This window comes from Anastrepha ludens, chromosome 2, assembly GCF_028408465.1.
Source record: "Anastrepha ludens isolate Willacy chromosome 2, idAnaLude1.1, whole genome shotgun sequence".
NCBI lineage: Eukaryota > Metazoa > Arthropoda > Insecta > Diptera > Tephritidae > Anastrepha > Anastrepha ludens.
In genome coordinates this window covers 3,776,879-3,804,802 of record NC_071498.1, presented here as the reverse complement: position 1 = coordinate 3,804,802, position 27,924 = coordinate 3,776,879, and the positions used below count along the sequence as shown (strand labels likewise).

Genomic DNA, 27,924 nt, shown 5'->3' with positions numbered 1-27,924 from the left:
TCGCCACAGCCAGTCAGTCGGCAGCTAGCTTCGTTCGTATGCATGTATGCATGTATGTGTGTATGTATGCATTTAGAATCAAGGCAAATACCACACGGACCGCAAACAATTTAAATTAGTAGTGCAGCCAGCGAGCGGACAGTGAGCAATTACCTAGCAGTATGCTGCAATGTTGCAGGAAAAACAACAGCAAAAACAAAAGCAGTCGATGGTGTAAAAGAAGAAAAAGCACAACAAAAAATTCATAAAAAGAAAGAAAATAAACAATTGGACAGGCGACAATGACTCCAATGCTGAGTTGTGCGATAAAAAAATAAAATAAGAACAAAAAAAGCTATTACATACATACAAGGTGGCACAAAATTAGTCATCTATGGGAAGATTTATAATTTTTGCAAATGGTGACGTACGCAGTCATATTTGACAACTGTGAGTTAGACAGCTGCAGTATAAAAACATACAAACATTGGAGGCTTTAAAGTTCAAAATAATCCGCTTAAGGTATTTTTTTTCATTTCGTACAAAAACGCTCGATGTTATATATTCCTCTAAATCTGGTAGGAAAGCACGTGGCCACTCTTACCCTAAAGCCACCTCCTCAACAGGCTCTTCAAGACTAGCATCCCTTCAAGAAGAGAATGGCAAACTCAAAAACCATGGAGAAGAGGAGAAAAGGGAAATACATTACATGAATGAATACATGCATACATGAATGAATCCAAACTAAAAAATAAAGTAGGCTATGCAGTTTTTGTAAAAAATTAGAACTCAAATTATCTGTACAACTTCCGGACTATAGTCCTCCACTGCTTGAAAGAAGAAGCAATATTGGAATTCCTAAGGCAACTTGCAAATTAAGATTAAACGATAATATTTTTCAGAGGCCAATACGTCATTGAGAGAAGAAAATACTTGTGTTACAACCAGGTTAATTTGACCGGAAATAAATAAGTAAAGGTCAGGAGAGAAAGACAGAGAGAGAGAAAGAGAGAGCATGACGAGGGTCGTAGCTTGTGTCATCGCTCATAGGCTGTTAGGTAGGCACTCTTCTAGGCTAGGAGTATTTACTCATGAATACCGCAGAAGATGTAGAGACTAGAGAGAGGAAGAAGCAGAAGAATTAAGTAATTGCCCAGCCTTAGCCAGGAGCAGAGCAAGGTTGTTAGAAAAATACTCTATTGAAACTCCTATGGAACTATTCGGGGTTGGGATAAAACCTATCCTACGCTCCATAAGATAATTTAAATGGTTCCATTATGAATAAACATTCAGGTTTCCGTGCGATACGGATACTACAGCGGACATAAATGGACTAAGTGAGTTGGCTATTCTAAACCTAATGACCCAAAAACCTATATATATATATATATATAATTGGCGCGTACACCCGTTTTGGGTGTTTGACCGAGCTCCTCCTCCCATTTTTGTGGTGTGTGTCTTGATGTTGTTCCACAAATGAAGGGACCTACAGTTTCAAGCCGACTCCGAACGGCAGATATTTTTATGAGGAGCTTTTTCATGGCAGAAATACAATCGGAGGTTTGCCATTGCCTGCCGAGGGCCGACCGCTATTAGAAAAATGTTTTTATAAATTTGGTTTCACCGAGATTCGAACCAACGTTCTCTCTGTGAATTCCGAATGGTAATCACGCACCAACCCATTCGGCTACAGCGGCCTAACCTAACCTAAAAAAGTTATTAAAAAAACATTAATTTTGTGCCACCTTGTAAGAAATCTAAAAAATTGCGACCAAACAATAACAACAATCAAGAGCAAATCGGTAAAGCAAGAATTTTTATTAGTTGCCAGACATTTGTCTGGTCGAGTCGCGCAAACCAGAGACACACAAACAAACAGCGCGAAATAGAAAATGCGGAGCATGGGTAGGTAGACTCATACATACACACATACATATACCTATCTACCAAGTGGTGTGATTGCGCTTCAAGTACTTCAAGTGCATTCCTGTTGACTGCTTGCCTTTACGGTTGCAGTTGCCGTTTGGGGATTACGTCTTGCGGCATGTGGCATGCGGCATATGTGTTGAATGTGTGGCGCTTGTAAAGTGCATTTTTAGTTTTTGATTGAAGGTATTTCTGTGCGCTACATTTGCAATGCGAGTGATATGTTTTTTGTATTGTTTTTTTGTGTCATGTCAATCAATGAATGTTTCTTTCTGCGCGCACTCGTTGACAGCTATGAAGTGGTGGTCAGCATGCAAAAAGCGTTGGCTGGTTGAATTGATCGCGAGATCTAAATAAAGTATGGCACTGCATAGAATAATGAAAAGCATGCAATAGTAGAAATAATTTTAGATACTTAATAGACTTTTTGGCATAGAGCAATTAATTTCACTCAGAATAACAGCACTTTTTGTGATTTTTTTCTTGTTTTTTTTTTGTTTTGAATATTTCAAAAAATGTGCAGGTGCAATTTTTAGTGAGTGCATAAGCTCAAGGTTGGGAAGATGCAGAAGGGTAGGCATTGTTAGAAGTGTGTGTTTGAGAAGGAGCGAAATAGCATCATTTCGAAAATTCGCAAATGGCTGCTCGTTTGGCAACATTTCTCTTAAACACAAGTAAAATAACCAAGAACCTTTAAACAAATACGATCAGATCAACTGAGACTATGACCTAGCGGCAAAGTACGATAGACACAAAAGTGCCTGATAAAATGGAAACGCTAAAGATGTCAGAATTTCTGCACGGCTTACTTGAATTCCTGTTGATGTTCAGCATTGAATAAGGCAGTGGAGAATTAGAAATAAATTCCACGATTATGAGTACATTATGCAATATTTGAAAGGTTTGGTTCATTTACAAAGAGTGACCCTGGTATACTTTCTTACCGCCTTTTAATTGTTAAAAACTAAAGCTTTTTTCGTTTTTAAGATAAATTCATGAATTTTGTTGTAAATGTAAAAAATAGCGCAAGTAGGTACGTGGTGAACAAAGTCGACACTTTCCAAACCAATCACCGGCCTTTTCGCATAAAAACCAAACCCAGAAATTCCAATACAGTTTATTTATAATTGGCGCATGTGAATAAACCTTGTAGCAATAATTCACAAGAATTTTGTTTTCTGCGCAAGAATTGTGTACGGACATGCAGACATACAAACATATATATATATATGTATATGTGGGTCCATCTGGATTGTTGAAATGTTGTAAACATGAATTATCCATTTTCCTTTAGAGGAGCGCAGCTGTGCCGCCAACTAGGCCCATGGAGAGACAAAAGTCTGACAGTCAGAAAGCCAGACAGCTGCTTAGAAGTGACCGTGACTGCGTATTATGCCCCGTCAGCCATTCTCGTACACATATACGTACATACAAACTCATTTTCATTCAAATTGTTATGGGTGTGGATGTGTATGTGCATATTTGTAGTTATGCGTAAGCTGCACATAGATTATCACGGAAAAACAAACAAGAAACCGCATATGTAAGAAATAGATATTTCAGCAATTCTGACTTTGACTTTGCTTTCGTCTCTCTTCTCTTTGCCCTGTCTGTGTTCGATTTGGTTTGAGAGTTCTCTCGTTCATTGTCATTTATTTTAATTGATTATGACTCTTTTAAGCTGCAACGACTGACATTTTAATTAAGCCATTATTTCCTTAACAACTCAAGCGATTGGAGTGAGTATGCCCCGCCTGTCAACAGGCCTAATCCAACAAAACGACTGTGAAAAGTATTGCAAAATTATATTTAAAAGATCGAAAATTAGAACAACTAACCACGGTGAGCTTGAACATGAGATAGATTTGACAAAAATGTCATACAAAACGGCCAACGGGAATAGTATTAATAATAATACGTTAAAACCTATTAGAGAAAAAAATTAAATGTGAAAAAAAAAATTCAATTACAAAAATTAGCTGATAACTGGTTTACTGCAATAATATTCTTTTGAAGAATTTTATGTCATACCATATAATGATTATACAATATGTCATAAATTTCCTTTATTTCGTTGTTATGTTATGTTATCTCATGTGATGTTATGTTGTATATGTGATGCTATGTTCTGTAGTATTATGTTTGTTATGTTATGTTTTATATTTGCTATGTATTAAAAAGACTACGACAAAAAAAGTTCAAAATATGAAAAAATGGACAAAAAATTTTCGCACAAATGTCTTTAAAATCATATTTAACATTTTTTATATTTTTTATGGCTTCAGTTAATAAATATTTTTATAAGTTATGTTAATGCATCAAAGTCAGTAAAGTCAATTAGAGCTCTGATTTTATATTATTAATAAAGCACAGCAAACGATTTTTGTTTAATTCATCGTGTTCCTACGAGAAGCATGAAAGTTTTAAGTAAAAAATATTCAGTAACAAAAATTACTTTATCTTATAACATAACATAATTGTAATTTTTTATAGGTAGTATTATGTACATATTTATGTTAAAATATGTTGTGCTAAGTTATACAGTATGTAACGTCATGTTATGTTACGCAATGTTATGTATAACAAGTATCATTATGTATCTTATGTTAAACTATGTAGTATGCTAAGTTATGTAGTATTTTATGTTATGTTATGTTATGCTATGTATGTGTCTTATGTTACATATATTATGTAGTATGCTAAGTTTTGCAGTATCTAATGTTTTGTTATGCTATGTCATGTTATTATATAGTATTTTTGTTATGTGGTATGTGATGTTATGTTATAGTATGTCATGATGTGGTTTATTCAGTTATGTTATATTAATATACAAAAAATTATTTTATGTTGCATTAAATTTTATTGATGTAATTTTGTTGTTTGTTTTATTTCCTTTTATAACTTTTTTCCCAACAGTCATATTTTCCCCCAATATGCAAAATTGTATATACATACATACATACATATATTTATATATGTCAATTTGATTGCGCAGCTGCAACGCCGCCACTGCCATTGTACTTGTTTGTCTCTCGCACTGCCATAAATGGCTATTGTTCGCAAAAGGATATTAACTGACATCTCTTGATGTCAATCAGTTGAAGCGAGAAAAAATTGTTTATTAATAATAAAGACAATATTGGTGCATGAACTCGTTTGGCCTTTTATAGTTGCTGCGTGCTTTTAATATTGTTATTACCATTGTTTTTATTATTTGTGTTTGTTAAAGTATTTTAAATCGAAATATTTGCTTACAAGCAATAACAATAATAACAACAGCCTCTCAAACTCATAATATTTATATGATAAGTCACGTTTCATAAAGAAAAATAAGCGAAAACTCAATGCATTTGATTTATGTCGCATTGTAAATTAGTAATCAATTAGCTGTGCTGGCATAGACGTGAAACAATGGCTATCGAAAGCTCAGTGGAAGGTGGAAGTGAAGTGGCTTGTAATATATTTTTACTGTCCCATTTGCAATTTGCAATGTTTGTGTTCTGAATGTGACAATACATTCTTTGCTGTCAACTTCGCTGGCAAGTCAATTGCTACTGAATAAGAAATAAAAAAAAATTGTTTGATATAAAAACGTATTATCTTATTGTTTAAACGTATGTACATACTTTACTCTGTACCAACAAAAGCTCAATGGGTGGTTCCGGCTCAAAGGCAAATTTACTTCATAAAAGAATGTATTTTTTACTAAAATTTTTAATAGAAAAACCGATAACGATCGAGAAATATTTGCGCTTGATTTTAGTAGAGAGGTCACTTGTAATAGCGATTAGAAGAGATAAGAAGTAGAGAATGAATTGCTGGGTAAGCCACCGGGCATCAAAGATTACATGGTCGTACTTTCACTGTGAATGACCTTGGTTGCCAGATAACACGCCTATCAAAAGTCAAATTTGCAGTTTAGTCTCCACGACGTTAGTTGTTGATAACGGAATTAGGTCGAATCATTTCATTATCAACTACTAAGCTACTCTGCTTTCAGGAGGCTACGGCTCAAACTCCTGGGCTCCCATTTCAATTAACACTCCTAAGCTTTCTTACTTGCACGCATTGTCTCTCAACCGAACTTTATTTCTTCTACTTCTGCTAACAATAAGGAAAATTCTTTTATGTTTTAGTATTCTTCCTTCTAAGGTAGCCACTTAAAGCTAACCTCATCTAACTTTAAATTCTAACATTTAGCGTATTTTGATTCTATGAATTGTATTATAAGCACACTATGATACTATGTACGTCTTCTATTATATAAAATATAATTAATTATATATATATCTGTGATATAAGAGCATCTCACTTGAAGAGTCGTTGCGTTTCGACATGTAGTACGCATGTTACACCTGTCGAAATTCTTAATCGCAAGCTTTTCCGTCTAATTGGTATTTCTACATTTCTTACATATACCTACACATGTACATATGTGTTTATATATATTACAAAAAAATCCTTTTCACTTTTTGGCACTTTCTCACTTCAAAGCCGTAATTGCTTTCGTTGAAAGCAAAACCCACAAAAACTACTAAACATACCCAACCACGCATTTCATCTGACGTTTTTCATTATATTTTTCCCCCTTGTTTTTTTAGGAATTTTCAAACGAATTACGGCAATTTCATTAAATCGAGGTGCAAAAAAATCATCAGATTGAGTAGACCTGAAATAAAATAGATAAAAAACATAAGCACTACCAAATGTCTGATGATTCACAGTTCGACGACTCTCACACGGCACAAGAATTAAAGTAAATTGAGGGGCAACGGTATGGGGGAGAGAGCGTAGGCAAAGGAGGTAGTGAAAGTGCGTGCCTATCTGAACGGGATACCATATAAAGTGGTTGCTATGAGTAGGCCACTGGTCATCCCAGTTGGCTCTAGAGATGGCTTTGAGTCTGCAGTTGGCGGGCAATTTAAGATATATGCAAGAATAATGTTTGTGGCACTTGTTGTACGTGTATATGTAAATCAACTTGTTGATGGACAGTAAGAGGAAGAAATGGAAAGTATGTGGAAGAGGCTTTCTGAAGCGCGCCGTGTATTGGCAAATAGCTAAATTCTACTTCTCTAATGAAAATTAATTAGAACATTGAACTCAGTTGATAATCTGTACTTGTTCGGGTGTGTATGTGGGGCGATAAGTGAAAAATAAAATAAAGAGTAAACAAAACAATATGGAATGAAGTAAAATTAAATAAAGTAAAAGAAAAAAATTATATTAATCAATTAAAGGGAAACTAAACAAAAATATTAGAAGAATAAAAATTAAATTAAATAAAAAATTACAGAAATTACGAGATTAAAAAACAAAAAATTCAAAGAAAAACATAATAATACAATAAAACAAAAATAAAATTAAGTACCTAAAATAAAATGAAAATAGTTATATTAGATAACGTAAAATAAAACTAAGCAAAAACCAATAACAAGAAATATATAAAAAAATTTGTTATGATATAAATAAAATTAAAATAACATAAATTAAAAATAAAGTATAATAAAAATATAAAATGAATTATAATAAAAAAATGTAATTAAGTAAAGTGAAAAATTAAATTTAGTAAATAAAAAAAGAATCTTTAATAAATTTAAATAAAAAAAACAAGTAATATTAAAAAAGTATTCAATTGTTCAAATAAATAAATAAAAAAATAAATTACAATAAGAAAAAAAATAAATTAAATTAAATCAAGTAAAATAAACCCACCCAAAAAATTAAAAATAATATATATATATATATAAATAAAGTGATAATTTAATTAAATATAAAATAAACTAAAAAACTATATATAAAAATAAAACATAGAAAATAATAAAATAAAATATTAGAAAAAGTAAAATAAAAAAAGAAATAAATTAAATTAAATTAAGTAAAGTGGTACAAAATTAAATTAAAAAATAACAATTAAAATGTACAAATGGCATAAAACGAGATTAGAAAATTGAAATAAAAAACGAAACAAGGAGAAAAAAAATAAAGTAAAACAAGAAAACGCATACCAAAAGTAAAAAAAATAAAATAAATAAGTTTTTTAGTCTCAAGACTTGCCATTGCTGCAAAGGCAGGTATGATGAAGCATTGGCATTTGAAACGTCCTCATACGCAAAAAAATTATCTAAATTAAATAACGCGAAGGAAAGTAAACCAAAATAGTATAAAATAATAAAATCGAATTGAAATGAGATAAATAAATAACAACAAGAATGATAGAACACACGGTTGCGCCGTCCCAGACCTGTGACGTCAGTACCGAGGATGAACAAACGAAAATAAGTGGAAGAGGAAGAATAAGTGAAATTAAGTGGAAAGCCAAGAATAATACAATACATATTAGGGAAGGCAAGAGAAGAAACTTCCATTAGGTGGTTTTATTAAAATTCGCGATTTTTTTTTTAATTTAACAAACTATTCACCGAGTCACTTCACAAATTCGATAAGAACAAAGTAGCCGTTTGTAGATGGACCCATCTCTATATTTTTCGTGGGATAACAACACCACTCGCTCTCAATTCGTTTGGCTACGTTTGACGTTTCATTTTAAAAGTATGGAACAAAATTCGGCTCTTGTTGTTGTAGCAGCATAAATATTCCCCACACACATAGAGAGTAATGCTGCTGGAGTGACAGCCCTTGACCGGGTATAAATCCTGGCCATTCCAGTAACGTATAATCGACTGCCATGGGAACGGTATACAGATTCGTCTTTCTTTTTAGATGGTTTATTAAAGTTTGAACATTTTTGCTCGAATTTTCGAATAAGCCACGAAGTAGTCAATTTTTGAATGAGCTTATTTTAAAACTCATTCCCGGACGTGTAGCTTTCTCATAGAGTAAAGAAGCAAAAATTTTATATTATGTAGGGTGGGTGTATATTTTCCAAACGAGTTTTCAGAAATGGTGCGTTTCTTAAAACTCGCCTTATTTTCAACCATAAAAAGTGGCCAGTGAATTGTCAATAAAAACAAGTTACAAACAATAATAAAACCGCTATACATCTGCAATTAAAATGAATTTATGCCATTGTAAAATACATGCAACGATGTTCAAGTAATTTTTCATCCTAAAGAAAAATCAAAAGAATCGATCCCTCGGTAATCCAAGTGCTGCTAGTGTTACTCCTTTAACCCGAAATTTTAAATTTCTGCGCTGCACTTAAAAGTGCGTAAAAAAATATAATTAAAATATTTGCAAAAATCATCAACTTTCGTTGACATTCCGAAATGTGCCAGAGCGACGCCTGATTGACAATTTGAATTTTGTCTAATTTTTTCTTACATTTTTGCATGCAAAGCTCTGTCAATGGGTCGCACAGTCAATGACTTGCGCAGCTATGAACCATTGCGCATACGCAAATTTCATTCACCCCGCTGATTTCTTGTGTTTTTTTATTTTTTATTTTTCCTGTGTATTTTGACTGTCGTTGCCCCTTTACGTATCAATGATTTATGCGTTTGTCAAACTTTTGTGGCTCATTGGCTTGACATTGCAATTTATGGCAATTTTTTGCTTTGCATTTATTGCTTACTTTTTTAAAAACATATTTAAATGACATTTCCTTCCTTCGTCCATATGACTAAATTGAATTTTTTGATTTATGAGGCATTATTTTGAAGAGCACAATGAAAAAAAATCACAGTAAGACTCATTGGGGTATGAGTAATTCCATTGCCAGGCAATTAGACAAATTTTTCTTCCTGTTAATATTTCTTTTAAGTATTTGCATACACAATCGTACATAAGTGTGTGGGTATGTAATCGTATCCTGGTAAGGCTTAACCATAATTATTTCGAGCCGCGCGGCAATTGTTCTACTCCAGCTACGCCGTTTATTCGCTCATTATTCCAATTTAAGCCTGTAATTGCTATTAGCCATATAATTTACCTGCCATATTTTGTGCGTGTCCGTCCGATTTGTGAAGGCTAACAAATTTTAAATTAATGTGAAGATGTGCTTTATAGGCAAACTAACAAGACTATAGGCATACATACACATGCGCACATCTGTTCATATCGCATGCACAATATCAGCCACCCGCTGCCTTTCACTTCATGCTCCTTACATTATTTTCCCTTCACTATTTTTTCTTATATTGAAAACTATTCTTCATTCTTCATTAATACAACAGTCATTCACTGCGTGCCACTGCTCTCCCACCTACAACTCCGCACCTCCTCTCTTTGGGCGTTAGTCATCTGTAGTTGTGCTTATATGCCTGTCATTGTATTATATTTCCGTCTATTTCTTGTGCCTGTCAATTAGTGTTGCCCCTCCTCTGCCTACCTCCTTTCACGTCCACTTGTTTTTTCTTCATTCATCGCCTGTCGGTTTTAACTTCTTGTTAATGAGAATTATTGCTTTTTAATCACTTTAATTTATTCTTCTCTTGCTGCTTTTATATTTATGTGATTTTTTCTACATTTTTTTCATTTATCATTCAGCTTCAACAATAATTATCTCTGTAAAGTATTACATCGATAGTTTAAATATTTATTTTTCATTTTTATAATTTTCGTGCCACGACTTACTATATTAAATGTTCATTTGAGCACTGGAAGTACGGATAGATCAATTAAGGCAAATTTGTATTTTAAATTTTTTTCATAAGCATTTAACATTGCCGACTTAAGTTAATTAATGCAAAGTTTAATAAATTCATAATTTTACAGACCAAAAAAAAAAAATTCGGTAGCCAAAATAAAGCTTAAATTTATGTACAAGGTGGCACAAAATAAATCACCCTATCGGAAGATTTATGATTTTTAAAAATATTTGACCCTCGTTAATCAGGCAGTTTATAAACAGGCGAGCAATAGAGCGGGTAAGGGTCAAAATAGATTTACATCACTCAAAATCATTTTTATTTTTAATTAGTCAAAAAGTTATTCAAAGACAAAATTTGATTGAAAATAAGCCACCTTGTAGGTAGGTAAGTGAAACGGTTGATGAGTAGTACTCTGGCATTCCCCAAGCAGCATTAAAACGCCATTTTTATACCATTATGAGACCTCCAACAGGCGCACTGCCCCAGGCTGCCAAAGAATGGAGCGCCCAATGACCTTAATCGTCATGGCGCAGACATACATATGTTATAATATAATTCTCAAGGTACTCACGCATTTAGTATTCATAGCATAGACTTTGGCAGAATTTCATAATTACGAACCTGTAAAAAAATAAAAATATTTTCATATTAGAAAAAGAAAGTAAAAATACGTTATATAAATACAGATGGCTTTCAAATGCTGAATGACTTCAGCAAAATTTTTGGTATTTTACAGGAGAGGAAGTAGAAAAATAGTAATAACTAAAGATGATGTATGGTGTCTAATTTTTACACTGTATCGACTATCTAATTTATGATGTCCTCTTTGAGAAGCTACTTTTTATTTAAGCAAAAGTATTCAAAAGAATAGAAAGAAGACTTTTGCTAAAAAATAAAGTATCAAATACTATTCATGACATTTCGTATGTACTCACGGCAAAGTACAATAGTACACCCAGTACACCATGAAAACACCGCGCAACTTGCTAGCAACATTTTCCATTTTCCATTTTTTATCTATTTAAACCGCATCATTTCATAGAGGACAGTAATGTGCAACTTGAATACTGATCTTGGGACATGAAATATTTCACCTCTTACTGCCAATCTCCCAACTTGAATCCTTTTAGCGATGAAATCAGAGATTAGGTACCCCATAAAGTGGGAAACCCCAGTGGAAGGAAACATAATAAAAGAAATGGGTGATCTGGCTCTATTATTACTACCAGTCCCACTACTTTATAACAGCGTGGAAGCAATGGTCTGCACAAGACTGTAGTGATTTAAAATCCATATGGCATTTCAAATTGAGTGAAAGTTGACAGTTCTTTTGCAAGTGCATTGCCTGACTTCAAAAACTTCGAAGATATGGCTTTTTAAGCGGAAAGCCTTCCCAAAGTGCAAGCAATTCTTTTTCTTTTTTTGGTATTAATTTATTTAAAAACACTTTTCGTGCCAAAATGTACGAATTGCTGCGTACCAGAATTCTGCGATGTTCATAAATCTGACGTTTCCTCTCATTTGATAACACAGGCCTGCGAAATCTCGCTTTTTTACAGTTTCTAAAACCGCTATGGGTGTTTCCTGAAAGTTTTTTTATGCTGAAAACGAATATGACCTTGAAAATGCTCCAGCACGTCAGGATTTTTGGCAATTTGCGGTTAAATAGTCAAAAAATGCAAATCCATTTTGAAAATTTTTTTTTGAGCAAGGTAAAGTTTTTTTTTTAATTTTCCACAACGGCGACGCAAAGTATTACTCCTTAGCTTTAAAGTCCTTTTTTAAAAATATTTTTGCGATTAATATAAAAAAAGTTATACTATATATATATAGGTATATATTTGTTGTGGATCAGAATTTAGAGCTACTAACCAGAAAAATTCAAGCCGCATTTGAGTGCCCTAAAAATAAAAACGTTCAGTTTTTCGCAACAAAAAAACCGAAAAATTAAAACACCGTTGTTTTCTGCCTCAAAGATTAAATAAATAAATACGGGGATTCTTAATGAAAAAGTGCATTCATTTTTTCTTTTTCATTTTCATCCATCTCCCCACTGCTTACGAGTAGCTTCACTTCCATACTGCATTAAAATGTATTTACTTCCCCTGTTAAATGCATATTTATGTTTATTTTATGATATATTTATTTCAATAAATTCATTTCGGCGCATTTATCAACTGTCATTTACTACATTTTAATTGATAATAAAAATGATTTAAATGCATTTATAAATAATTAAAATTCCACATTGTCTGAGCTTATCTGCCGAGACTGATTTATTCAATTGCAACTTTTTATTACTTAATCCCAAATACAGTATGAGTGCAACGAGACTTAAGTACGTCCAAGAAAATAACACAAAAATATATCAGAAAAAATTTAATAGTCGTAAAATGTTTATGTTCCATTTGACCAAGACCGAGTTTTGAGCGTTCACTAAGTCCTTCATTAATTGCATAATTTTTTTAGTATGAAAAATTTTATGATTAAATTTTATTGCCGACTTAATGAGGTCGCCACGAATTATGATGATTTTATAAAACAAGAAAAAAGTAAAAACCGAACTGAATAAATACATATATATGTACGACGTATTTTTCTGTGAAGAATAAAAGGAGTTAGGAATAAAAGGAGTGAAGAATAAAGAAAGTGAAGAACATCAACGTAAAATAGGGATAGAATTTTTAACTAGAACATTTTTTTTTTTTTTTTCAAATAAAAAGAGAAAATTAAACTTAAAAATTTAAATGTTCAAACTTTTTTTCGCTCAACTGCCTGAATTTTACCCTAAAGCCAGGCAGCTAAGACAAAGACGCTGAGGTAATTTATTTTCTTCATCCCCCGAATGGACTCCATAGAAGTGACTCGAAGTTATGTTGATTACAGTCGAATGGATTGAAATACCACATTGTTTGTTTAAGTTACCACTGTTGAGAGAAGGATTAGAGTCACCCCTGAGCACACCGGATACATTCGGGACCAAAAGCATTTCACAGCCTTGTAAGTGTGAAAGCACATCCAGCTCTATCACTCCACGAACTGAGGCACATACCACAGTAGGACAAGTTAGCCCACACTTACTCTTTACTTGGAGTGACCAACTCAAGAATGTCCCGCCCCATCAATTCAAGAGCCATACAGTTTTCTGCTATAACACTGAGATCTGATACCCGTTCAAGTTAAGCAAAGTATCCAAATTTGGCCGAAATAGAAGTTAGGCAATCTCTGGCTAGTTGCGAGCTCATCATCACCGGGTCTAAGACATTGATTGCCGCCTGAGTGTCAGATGAAAGTGTCTTTGAAAGCATCTTCTTTTTATTGGTAAACAACACACACACAAAATGTTGCCTTAGAAGTTCCCTGCAGAAGGTTAAGATATCAACTCTTCCGTCATATTTCATTTATTTCAAATCTAAAACATAATAATAGTTTTTACAGACCATTTAGAGCTAATATGAGCTTAAATTACTACGGATAAATAAATAAACTAAAACAAAAGCTCAGAAATTCATGAGAGAAATTCGAGATCTCATTGAATTCTCTTAGTGCGCAGACAACACGTATAACGTGTTGATTCCTTGGCCCTTATTTCTTTTTTTTCTTATGTGGCGCTGCAACCACGTGTCAGTTATCGCAGAATTTGGTGTATGAGGGAAATCTCGAGCGATAGCAGGTCCTCTCCTACGGAGATGCGATCTTCCTCTTCCACGTCTTACTTTTTGAAGTACCATGTCGTAAATTCGTCTGGCCGCAGCGCCTTCTTTCATACGGGTGATATGGCCGCTATATTTTTACACGCTTAACTATATTCATGTCCCAATATAGCTCATACAGCTCGCTGTTCCACTGTACGCGGTACTCCTCACTAACCCGGAGGGTAACAAAGATCTTACGTAGATCTTGCGATGAATAAGCGCAAACAAAGTACCTGCTGACAACACACAAGTGGTCTTCGCGTCTAGGGCAATATGTCAAATAATTTCGAAGCTTTGAAGGACTTTGTCTACTTTGGGACCAGCATTAACAACAGAAATGACATCAGCCTGGAGATCTAACGGAGAATAACTCTTGCCAACAGTTGTTACTTTGAGCTCAGTAAGCAATTGAGAAGTAGAGCTCTCTCTTGAAGGACCAAACTGACCCTCAACAAAACGCTCATCATTTCAAACCAGATGAGAAAGGTTTGGGAGTCTTCGATAGAAAAACTTTACGTAAGATGTGTGGCCCTATTTACAATTTTTAAGCCCTGTCCCAGTTGAGTAGGAGAAGTAGATGGTGCAAACTCAAGCTGCTCACTCCAAAACGCTTCAGCTCTCAAGACGCTCCAGCACGCTAACATAAAACTATACAATCACTCTCCCGCTGAAGAATATATGAATATCGACAAAAAAATTATCGAGACTGTTTCCAATCGCGACTAGGAATTTATTGTTTCCGTTGTCGCTCCCCACATTCACCCACTGCTAACTGCTAACTTTGTTCACAAGCCTCGTCATCATAATCAAATACGAGTATTCATCATCTCTTCTCTAGTAACTAGCCGATTCGTGCCATTTCGGGCGCCGCTCTGAAAGTGGGACAATAAATTTTGGTCTTCGCAAATCTTTGCAAATCGGTGTCACTAAACATTTTATTTCAAAAAACATGCTTAACTAAATTCGCAGAATTAATTTACCACACCCTGTATAGTAGATATTCGAGTACTTATATTAAGAGAACGAATTCAAATTGATTTTGTTAGATTCAAGTTCACCACTTTTTGCTTTATTACCTTGCCCAACTTGTTTTACCCCACAGTTTTTCACACTTTTATATACATAAGTACATATGTATGTATGTATGTATGTAAGAGAAATATTTCAGTAGTAATTAAAATTTTTAATTGCTTCACTGCAACTGCAATTGACTACGCCATGAAACTTGTAGAATGATGTGCAAAACTATCTACTAATTTTAATTATGCACTTAAATGTTGCGTCAATTATTTAGTAGAACAATCCAAATTATCTAATACTTTGAAGATTATATAATAAATGCATCTGTATAAATATTGTAATGCTGCAAATATTTAAATTTATTTCCTGGCGAAGATCATCAAATTTCCACCACAGGTGTCAAACGAACACCCACAACTGGCTGACAACCATTGGTCGCCTGGCAACCTTAGGTGGGAAGCAAAAAATAGGAATAGCAGCTGCATTCAACTGCTTGCAGCTCAGGTGAAAATGCAAATATCTTCATTGTATTAGTAGGCATTTCCTTTTGGCAGCAAATCACATTCCCTCCTCTATGAGTCGCCAAATGCATTTTTGCAAGCATTTTTGCTTTGACTTTGATCTAATACACCGACGCACACACACACACACACTCGCAGGCACATGCGAATGCTAAAGTGCATGCTAATGAATGCATTAGAAGGCAAATGTGATGATTTGTTGCTGTAACTTAATGTAAATTAAAATTGTTGAAAATTTTGTAATGTTTCAATGAAAGCTTACAAAGATAGAAGCGACATCAACTGAATGTTAGCGAGAAGAAGGGGTAAGAGCAGGTGTAAGAGCAAAGGCATATGATGGGGTGGGAAGGGAACCGAGCATTTTTGTCATTTTAAATGAAACAACTAATTGAAATTGTTTTTGCTTATAAATATTGTAATTGAAAACAATGCATGGGTCATTGACCGAGGAGATGAGAGAAATGGAAAAATACGCTTAAGAAGAGTACGAACGGAACCGATTTTATAGTACTATATATCCAGCGCATATTTTTAGTGAGATGCTGGTGGAATAGAAATATAACGGAGTAATGTTTCTAAATTATTGATTATTATTATATCGCCTGTGGAACTGGATGCAGGCACACAAGCATAGACTTTGTAATGACGAAGATGGAACGGCACTCTGAAAGAATGCGAAAGCAACCCCTGCATGGGCGACGGTTTCAAACGGGGGGAATTTTTTAGTCTTCGGGCATATCTTTGATGCCATTAGGCATTTTAAACCTCCTCATCTGCAAAAAAAGCAAAATATATCACTTGCGTATAAAACTATAAAAAACCCCCAACTATCAACTTAAGAAGTTAGGTCACTTCAAAAAATCCATTTTTTCCTTTAAACGATAACTTAGTGACAGAAAAAAAGTAAAAAATAATCCATTTTGAATTTCAGACTTTTAGCGCAGTCTTTGTCGATATGTTTTCTCTCTCAGTCAGTTTTCGTGCTAAAAACGCATTCTTCTAAAAAAACTAATATTTGTACAAATGCATTCTGCATGGCAGCACGCAAAGAATTTTTTCGATGTATTGAAAAATTTATTAATTAAAAACAAAGTTTTAATTAAAAACAATATGCAAAAACGGTGCATTTTAGAAAAAACGTTGAAAATTACTACGAAAAATTTCTTGAAAGTTAAGAAAAAACAATCATAAAATTAAAAAAAGAAAAAATTTAATGAATTATTTAGCAAAAATTTGAGCAACATAAACGCAACTAAAATTTTTATAAATACCATTGACAGCACACCAGAGTTTTTTCGATGCATTGGAATTTTATTGCTTAAAAAATAGCAAATTTGTGTAATTTTCTACAATACTTATTTTCTTTTTTGCAAAAATCGCTTTATAACGAAACACATTTTTATTTAGCGTATTCACAAATTAAGTGGCCGCCGTAGCCGAATGGGTTGGTGCGCTACTACCATTCGGAATTCACAGAGAGAACGTCGGTTCGAATCTCGGTGAAAACACCAAAGTTAAGAAAAACATTTTTTTAATAGCGGCCGCCCCTCGGCAGGCAATGGCAAACCTCCGAGTGTATTTCTGCCATGAAAAAGCTCCTCAAAAAAATATCTGCCGTTCGGAGTCGGCCTGAAACTGTAGGTCCCTTCATTTGTGGAACAACATCAAGACGCACAACACAAATACGAGGAGGAGCTCGGCCAAACATCCAAAAAGGGTGTACGCGCCAATTATATATATATTCACAAATTATTCGCAGATTTACCATTTTAGGTAGGCAGTTTTTTAACGAATTGGAAGATCTCAGTACTATGGAAATCAGGGATATTCAAAAATGTTTAAAAAGTACACTTTGGTTTTAGCAGAGATAAGAACAAGTTTCCTACGCGGTATCACAATGGGCTATGGGAAAGTAAGAAATAACTAGAGAGTGGCACAAAATTATTCACCCTATCGGAAGATTTATAAGTTTTGCAAATGGCGTCTTACGTCAATCATATTTGACACTTGTGAACTAGACAATTGCAGTATACAAGCAGACAAGTAATGATACGGGTAAAGGCCAAAATTATTTTTTTATTATAAAAAGTTATGCAAAAACAAAATTAGATTTTCATCAATCAAAATAATTTATGTTTTATTTAGTAAAAAAAATATTCCAAAACAAAATTCGATGATTAATTTTGCCATTATTTTATTATTTCAAATGGCGTACAAGACCACTCAAAATTGTATGTATCATCACCAATATAATCCCCAGCCCTTCTACTTGGAGTGGGTCTAAGCACCTTTCGAAATTTCTATCCATTTTGTGCCTTGAAGTTTTAGCTATTAACTTTCTTTAGGTTAATTTCTATCCAGTGCAATCATCAATTCTTAGAATATTCACTTCCACGTGTGCTATGCTTTTCCATCTATGTGGGTTATGATAGACCCATCTAAGGCGTTGTGGTCTTACAAAACGCTCAAAAGTTTCATAATTCATTAGAGCATTTTTTCGGGAATCGCCTTTTAATAAAGTGATGTAGTGTTCCCGTTCAAAAGTTGCCAATTTTTTGCACTCAGCCGTGTGGGAACTCAGACCTTGCATGAATACTGAAAAATATGCAAACCTTTTACAGTAAAAAGTACTGAGTACTCTCGCCTGTTGTAATTGTATCTTTGGCAAATACATCAGTATAACAAATACAGGAAATTTGACGTCAAAAGCGTCCAGGTGGAGATTAAGTGGACTTTTCTTTCAAGTTTACAGGGTAAAGAGTGGAGCCGTAGATATGCGTAATACGGTCATCTAGTAGGCGTACAATGAACCGGAGCAGGCAGAAACCTTGTTTTCCAGAAGTAAATAAATAATGTACGCTGTTGAAGTGTAATTTCTGAACACCCGGTGGAAGCTTGCCATACAAGCACTTTTTGAAAGGTAAAGGTAAAGATACACAGAAGCTCTTTGGAAATCTACCATTATATGCACTACGGGATGCGTATCCGCTACAGAATAATTTTGAAATTGTAAAATGAGATAAGTGTGAGGTGGGTGGTGCTCTTCAAAACCAATACTAAGAGAAGTAGACTTCAAATAACGAATTAGCAAGCCCAGGTGTGTTGATAGGAACTCGATCTGCAACCTTCGCTCTTCCACAATTTTCAGTAGGAACTTCGTGTGCTGCTTTCAACAAAAGTTTTCCAATAATTGTTGCTATACTTTTTAAACTTTTTTCACTTTCCAACTGGCTTGACGCTGCTACATTCACCAGTGCGTGTTAAAGGCATATGAGCGTATCAACATCAATAAAAATTATTACCACTAATTGTTGCACAATAGTAATAAAGCGCGCCTAAAACGATCTCCGGCGTTCAATTAGCAACGCTTTGAGGAAATTTCTATGCTATCTAATTAAGTGGAAGTTTTTTTTCTTTTTGTTTTCTTTTTTTGTTTTTGCTGTTTTTTGGGGAAATGTGAGTTCCCAAAAAACTGAAACTAAATTACTTAGGTGGGTGTGCCGCTTGTCAGCGACTGAGTGCTGCTGAAATAAGCGTCTGCTAGTTGGGAGTGTCGACGGCAAGTCTCACTACCGCCTGCCAAATACACACATAAATACATTTGTAAGTAGGCATGTATGACATGCGATACTGCCAAAAATGTGCGCGATGTGTCAAAGCTACAACAACAAAAGCGCGCAAATACAGGCAGCAACTAAGGCAAAAGCACCGAAGCGCGTGCGCGACGGTCAATGCACTCAAGCAGAAAAGGCAGAAATTGAACACACAAAAATGTAGTAAATAAATTGAAATAAAACTAAAATGAAATAAAATAAAATAAACTAAAAAAACTAATTTCGTACACATAAAAATGTATTGGCAGCATTTGTGAATTTTTATGAGCTTCACTGGCTACACAGCGTACGTCAAGCAACGGCCGCTGGTTGACGTCGAAGTAAGCGACTCCCATTGGCTCAGGCGTCGACGGCAATTTCGGCGGAAATTGAAAGTAATCGAGAGAGATTAGCCAGTTGTGACGGGCACTTGTAATGGGAGATGATGATACTGGGAACAAACAGAAAACAACATTTTTAATTAAAAAGAAAAATACTAACAACAAATAGATGTGAGCTTTTGCAGTTAATTTATGTGGCAGTTGAAATCGATTTATACGCCGCATCGGGTGGCATTAACGTCAAACTATGTATGTGGCAGCTCGAATTACATTTTAAGCAGGTCATAAATTTTCGAATTAAAGAAAGGAAAAATGTTTATAATTGTAGATTTCATTTTTTACGCACATCTTGAAATGAGGAATTCGTTGGCTGCTGACAAACAAGTGAAACATATCTTTTTTGGCGAATGCTTAAAATTTCGAAAAAGATGACAGCTGCTGTGCCATTTATTGTTGGTATATTTGCTTTAGCCCACAACTTGTTGCCTGCAACTTGTGCACATACGCCAAAAAAAGGAGAAAATAATGGTGATTGACAGTTCACTGGTGTTGCAAGTCATAGCGAAACGCTGTATGGAGCTTTGGAGAAATTAAAATTTTCGAAATTAAATTTTCTGACTCATCAACGGAATGATAAAGATAAGACTACTCCAAAAGCCCCGAGTGGTAGAAATAATCCGTTCATTTGGAATATTAGACTACACTCTGTGTAGATGATCCATCCTATTTACTTTATTTTTTCTTTTAGCTGCTATTGGATCACGGGGCGTCAAAAATCCTCGGTTTAAGTGGACTAAAGCAGACTGGCTCTCTACTAGTAGAAATTCTATTTTCTTGTGCTTCGACAAACCTCATGGTAGTAAGCACGAGTCGGGATATTTTCTTCTTCTAAAGCAGGAGGTAAAGTCATTAGGCTGATTTGGACTACTGTATCCAACAGATTGATTTGGGTACATTTTAAACCCAGTGAACGGGGCGACCGAGAGTCAAAAAGACGACTTCTACAGCCAATTAACAGCTATTGGGGATTTTAACGCAAAAGTCGGCACCGATGATACCTGCTTGGAACGCGTTATGGGTAAGCAGGAGTTAGGCACTCGGAAAGTAAATGGCGAGCTTTTTGCTGACTTTTGCAATGCAAGCAACTTGGCCATCGGAAGCACCCTTTTCGTACAAAAGGATTATCACAAGGTGACCTGGCTGTCGTACCGAAAATCAGATTGACCACATCACAGTGGGTCATCGATATAAAAATGCTTGCTTGACGTAAGAGCTGATATTGTTTTGGTACTTGGTATAATCTAGGTAAAATTGGAAAATAATTAGAATTTTTTAAAAATCCGCGTATTCGTAATTGCGCTAATGATGATGTGCTTAGTGATTATTGCATTAAAACTTTCCAGCCCAGGTATTTCACTTGTCAGATGCGTCATCAAAGGCATATGTGCTCAAATATTGTCATGACCAGCTGGTGCACACGTCTTCACTTCCATGTACGAAAAATAAATTGCATTAATTAATCAGGTTTTTCTCGCATGTACTTTAAAATATTTTCAAATTCTTATTTGTTTGTATTTATGTGAGCAGAAGTAATATAATATTTTATAGATTGAGGGAATTTGCTATACTTTCTGAATTAGAAACTAGGTAGCAAGACCTTTTTTATTAATAGTAAACTTTTGTATGTGGTGCTCACATTATTATCATCAAAGCATCACAGTTCGAGGGGAACCATTCCTTCTGTTATAATTCGGCTCCATGAAAGTAGGTCTTCAGCTTTTCTTTTGACAACGGGTATACCATATATCGTATGTCCTCTTCTATGTCATCTCTCCATATTTTTCTCGTTCAACCTCTGCTTCTATCACCTTGTGGATTTATTTCGAAGATTCACATGGTACCCACATGCTAATACATATTTGATACACAAAAATGTGCATATGTGCATGTAAAGGTAAATTATAGACACAGGCATAAAACGTATAAACGGGGTTGCCATCGAATAAAAAATGTTTAATAATAACGTAATTTAACTAGAGGCTACATTTGATACAGTTTTGAAAAAATGGACAAGTTTCATTTAAAATTTTTTCTGTATGTCATTGCCACCTAACTTTTAATAATAAAAAAATATGTATAGCTGGTGTTGACACTTGTTTTTAAATTAAGCAATTGCTAACAAATATATATTATATAATTACAAAAAAAAAATACATATATACACAAACGCGTATATACTAGGGTATGTGTTTATTAATGCAAATGTAAGGGCAGCTTTAAGCCGATATTACCTATATTTTTAAATGGGGTTGTCACCAAATTACAAAAAAGTGCCTTTAAAAACACAATTTAATTAGACGCTAGGATATGGGCGGCTATGGCGGCCGCCGAAGTGGATTTCAAGAAAATTATAGTTGAAGAGATTTCAATTAAGTATAATATTTTTAATAGTATTGCCACTTATTTTTTAAGCCAAAAAGAAGTGAAATTCACTCAAAACATAAAATATGTACATCTCTCAGACTTCAGAGATTTATTGGAAAGTTTTGTTTTTAATTTTTTGTTTGTTTTTTATTATTTTATTTACTTAAAAGAGAACCAATTATAAATAACTGCACCTAATTCTCTTTTGGAACGAATTTGACTTAACACGAGTTAAAAAGAAAAACAACCTCTTTTTTACATTCATTGTTTTGCTTTAACACCATTTTCAATATGTTATGCATTTTTCTTGAATCTCATAGAGCAAATACAGTAAGGTTTTTCTCAAAGTGTAATTCATTTCTTATAATACATTAAATGAATTAAAACATGTAAGCACGAAAAAAATTCTTAAATGAACTATAAAAATAATTTTTTAATATTGTTTTCACCTAATTCTCTTATTATGCGAATTTTTTGGGAACTTATTTATCGTGTAAAAAGAGAATTAGGTGTATCTCACATATGAGAAGAAGCGCTGGCAACAATTAGCAAAATTTAAATAAATAAAGGTGCATTCCCAGTTTTAAATAAATTAAATGCATACGCCAGCAACGTCGCGAGACCCAGCTGATTTTCAATACATTACATTGGGTACTCATATCGCAACGACAAAATTATGTAGCAACGCCAATCAAAATGTTTGGGATTGAACCACATTACGTTCATTAACCATACACCATTATTTTACTCAATTGTGGAATAAATTTAAATTTTTAAAATAAAACTTAAGTGGCAACGCCACAAAAAATTTGTTTTATAATATTTTGAATACTTTTAAAATGCATATAACGTAGTTCTTCATTGCATAGTGTTGCAAGGTTATACTTTAACAATAAAAATAAGAAAAATAGGTGGCAACGCTCGATCAAAGTGTCATCAAATACCTTTGCGTCGGCACCCATGTAGCGCTATTTACTTTTCTTATATGAACCTTTTCAATTACAGATAATGACAACACCCTGGCAACCATCTACAATCACAAAGTTTTCAAATTATTTAAAAAATCTAAATAAAAACATTAAAATCTGCTTTGCAGTTTTTGAGTGCAACTCTCATGAAAAAAAATTCAAAATTTTGGATATGTATATATGTATGCATGTAGTAGGCATGTTTTTTACTCATATGTATGTAGAGCTAAAAATATATTTGACTTCAAAGCCATCTATCGCAGAATTGTCAACAAGCATTTTATAGAGCCCATTATCCCAGCATTTTCTCTCCTCAACTGCACTTGGCAACGCATCGGAAACTTCGCTTGAATTAAAAAATAAAAAACAAATGTTTATTAAGTCTGTTTCATTATAAATAATAAGCATTGCAATGCGACAATACTCGTACAAATAGCCTTTGCGCTGGTTAAGAATGGAAAAAAATAATAATAATAATTTAAATAAAAGCGTACGTGAGCTTTCACAACCGACCAATTATTTATAGACTTCTTACAATTGTGGCCCCTATTATGAGTTGCATTCGATCTTCGATATTCGTTCGTTGTCGAAGATCGAAAATCGAATGTCAATTTGGTATTATGAGCGGTGCATGCCTGTCGAAATTTTCGTTGTATACCGAATTTAGAGTCGAATGCAATTTTGCTTTCGATTGTGTAGCGTATTGTGAGAAAACTTGTTAAAATGTAAGTTGTTTGCGATTATTTATTGTTTTATAGTAACCAAATAATAAATATATACTAATTTAGTTAATATTATGCAGGAATATGTTAATATATGTTAATATTTTGAGAGGAATTTACAACGGAGCTGAATTGCTTGGGACCACCAGTTAGAACGGCAGCAAAATGGATTAAGGTTAATAATGTTTTTGTTTGTGATGTTTATAGAAATACATTTTTATTTTCCCTTGGCAGGTATGGGCTGAAATACGTAGAGGAACTGAAATACATATTTTTTTCGAATGACGAATAATTGAATAAAGAAAATTTATAACAAAAATAAAACAGAAACTGTGGCGTAAAGGTTTCTATTTAATACTTTTTAGATTTTTCTATAATATTCTAAGAATTTCATTTCTTATATTTTCTGCTTCTCCGTTATTTGGCTCCACTTCAATATCTTCAGCATGATCGTTGAGGGTCTCATCGGATAACTCTTCATCCGGAAGTTGAACATTATAAAACAAGCAAATGTTGTGCAAAGCTGCACACACATTAATAATTTGTGTTGCTTTTTTTGGAGAATAGTGAATAGCTCTTGGCTCGGGTGCACTGATGCAACTGGTTTTTTGTACTGGACAGTAGGTTCATAAACGGCTCTTTAGATAATCTAAAGTTCTTTAAAAAACTGTAAGGAAATTTCTGTAATATTATGTACGTCAACACATTTTGAAAATACTAAACTTGCTCAGTGGAAGCCATTTCAAGGGGGTTGGATGCGCCCCTCAGCTGTTTTCTACATCTAGCTAGTTACACTAATCTTTCATCGAGCGTTGAATCATCGAACCACAACTCCGTTGTACTCATTTCACAAAAAATACTTTTTTTAACTTTTAAAATTGTTGTTAGCAAAGAATTTCAACACAATCGGTTTTTCTTTTATTTTGATTTGCTGTATCAGCTGAGAAAAATTATCTATTGTAAATGCGTTGAGCGATCGAAATTCACAATAGTCCTATTCTTCAACGAATGAGCACCATAATACCAAATGAAAATTCGTTCGATCAGCACTTTCGACTACAGTCGAAGATCGAATGTTGCTCATAATAGGGGCCTGTAAATATGACTATGGCCTTTTTCATTTGTGCATACACACACATGCAACACATACAACTATGAGTTTTTCCCACATTTAATACATTTGTATGCATATATTTAATTATCTTGCTGATTGATGTGGCGCCGCAGCTCAATACCCCCGCTTCTTTGTCACACTGTTTTCTTCCTCTTCTCCTTCTTCTACACTTCTTCTTTATTTTATTTTTCTTATTTTCGTGTGCAACAGACAGTTTATGAAATTGGCGCCGAGGTTTCGCCTTATGTCAAACGACATTGCATTCGAAATACTCTTCAAGCATAAAAAGCCAGGCAAGCAAAATAATTATTAAATGAAATGAAATGAAAAGAAAATACCGAAAGAACATCGCAATTGTCAAAAACACTTAAAAATATATCTTCCTTGCGTCGTTTGGGGTCACGCAGCAGCCGATTAACCATTTTAATTTCCATCCATCAACGTGTTTAAGTGAGCATTTCGTAATCGGCGCGGCTTTGGCGGAAGACCATAAATGGCGTTGCCACGCTATTTGAGGTGGCGCATTCAGCCGCATTCACTCACTAATTTGAATTTTGGATAATATCTTACCAGCGAAATTGACTCAAATGAAATGCAAATAAATTTAATGAATTTTGAAAGATTTTTTTCCTTTGGATGATCGATTGATGTTTACTACACTATTTGTCTGTCCGTATTCTTAGCTGGGTACTAATTGATTATTATTTGTTGTATTTATTGCCTTAGTGACTTTTTAGGTCATATTTGATGTAGACGAGCATAAAGGGTGGGCCATCGGCTGCCTTCTTCTTAAAATACCTTAAAAACATAATTCAGTATTTTTCATTGATTTTCGCTTTATTGTAAAGATTAAATTTTTTTATGGATTGTGGAATATAATTTCATTCAATACAACTGCCTCGCATAGCCTTGAAGGCACCAATTTAATCCAAATTTTCAAAGCCGTGGTGGCGAGCTGGGAAATGGCACGCGGTTCTCTCACATCAACAGCTCGTCTGATATTCTCATTCATTTTTGGATTGGATCTAATAATATTAGCCTCAAACGATAGTCCACAAAGCAAAGCCCCAGATGGTCTAATTGGACCTCTGAGACGACCAATAAACATTACCAGCCAGCTGATATTACAATAAGCTCATATTTCCAAAGCCCACAAAATATCGGCATTCATGGCGCTGTAAAGTAAATGGCGTTCTAAGCAGCATTTTTTGGAAGAAATTAGTCCATTTCACAAAAACAAACAAGGTGGTTGCAAACATAATCGCCCTAACAAAAGTTTTATAGTTTTTACAAATGGTATAGTTCGGCTATCATATTTGACACTAGTGAACTAAACAATTGCAGTATACTAACAGGCAGGCAATGGAGCGCGTAAAGGTCAAAATAAAAATTTCCGTTATTCAAAATCATTTTTTTTTAAGTTAAAAAGTTATTCAAAAACAAAATTCGATGATTAATTTGCGCCGTACTTTAGGATCTTCACATATCACCAGATTAAATCAAAATTTTGCGAAAATAAGTCACAGAATAAGTCATACTTTCAGTTCGTCATGTAGGAGGCTGAAAAAATTGCTTAAATGAATTTAATTAAATTTTATAAAAAAATTACCCCATAACTAGGCTCAACTTCTAAATTGGCTCTGCTAACTCTACTCGGATGCAGGAAATTCAGATGACTTTAAATTATTGTTTTTTATTTACTGATTTTGAGCAGCAATTTACTTATCCAAAGTTGCAGAAAATTCACAAATACGGAATTTTAGGCTCTTGCCATTTACATTTGGAAACGTTTTCGACGCATTCATTGAACTGGAACAAACAATAGTAAGGAAATGTATAGAATTATAAGGTCTAAAGTCTCGCCCTCGCCCTTTTGCCTGGTCAAAAAGAGGAGCTATACCTGCCTTGCCATAATAAATTTCAGCGTAAATTTTCGTTAACAAATTCGCTTATTTATTTCTTATATTTTTGTCATGCAGACAGACTGTTTGGAAAGCAGACGAGCATACAGACCGACAGACAGATACATGGCCAAATATCAGAGCTTTATTGTGTATTTTATTTGTTCATTGCTATCTGTAGTTTTATACATAGCTGTAAATATATGTGTATGTACATAACTGTATTAAATGAAAGAGAAAAAAGTTGAGTTCTCGCCAGCAAAAGAAAATAGAAAAAGAAATTTAATTGTAAAAATAAAAGTGTTTAAAAATAAATTAGTAGCGGCAGCAGACTTAGTGACAGCGAGCGGGTGAATGCGGTGCACACAGTGGGGCAAGAAAAGTAAGGGACTATTGGCTATTTGTAAGCAATCTGGAAGAGAATTCAAAGTAAAAGAATTAAAGTAAAAAGAGAGAAATTTCCAAATGAGGTAATTCAGCTAGGGAATTTTGTATTGTGAATTACATAATTTCGTACGGGGCACAAATTAAGCAAATTCAGGTAAAGGGCAAACGCATTATTAGGTAGCACTTGAAATACTCCAAAAAAAGGAAGAATACTACACATCAGGATGCAGTACTATTCTTTCATCGGAGTTATTAAAATGTACTATATTAGCTTGGGGAAAAAGAAATACATTATTTTCTCCGTAGATGGCTGTAGTGATGGTTATGTCATAAAGTATCGATCAAACAATTTGAGGTTGAAGTTCGTTGTCAAGGTGACATTTCACACTATAATATTCCTTTGCTGTTTTTTGTTTGCTCCATTCAGTTGTGAGTTACCACAAGTTAAACGCCCACTGAGTTTTAACCATCACTATTTTGAACTGAAGCGAACCTCAACTTTCACTTTCTTGCTTGATTTTTGAAGTTGATGCACTCCTACAGCAACTTCCTATATAGGCAGAAGACGACCCTCTGTATTACCATATATACACAAAACTATCTATGTACAGGTGAACATATTTATATGTATATGAGCGTGTTTTAGAGTGTCAGCAGCACTAGCGTCAGCACTTGATGGATAGTAAAGACAAGCAAAAAAGAGGAAAAGAAGGCAAAAATTAAAGAAAATACTTTTCATGGTCTATGCTGCGGGTCCAAAAAGATTGGCACTCATCATGAG

General features: G+C 34.1%; 1 protein-coding gene across 1 annotated transcript in view; it reads right to left on the bottom strand.

The window, feature by feature from the left end:
• The window catches only part of LOC128862100 (A disintegrin and metalloproteinase with thrombospondin motifs 9), a 163,374-nt gene that overhangs the window by 84,019 nt on the left and 51,431 nt on the right, over positions 1-27,924 (bottom strand). Inside the window, exon 2 of the mRNA XM_054100547.1 lies at positions 11,029-11,078. Coding sequence (XP_053956522.1) covers positions 11,029-11,043 — 15 coding nt within the window. The 5' untranslated portion in view covers positions 11,044-11,078. The remainder of the gene's footprint in view (positions 1-11,028; positions 11,079-27,924) is intronic.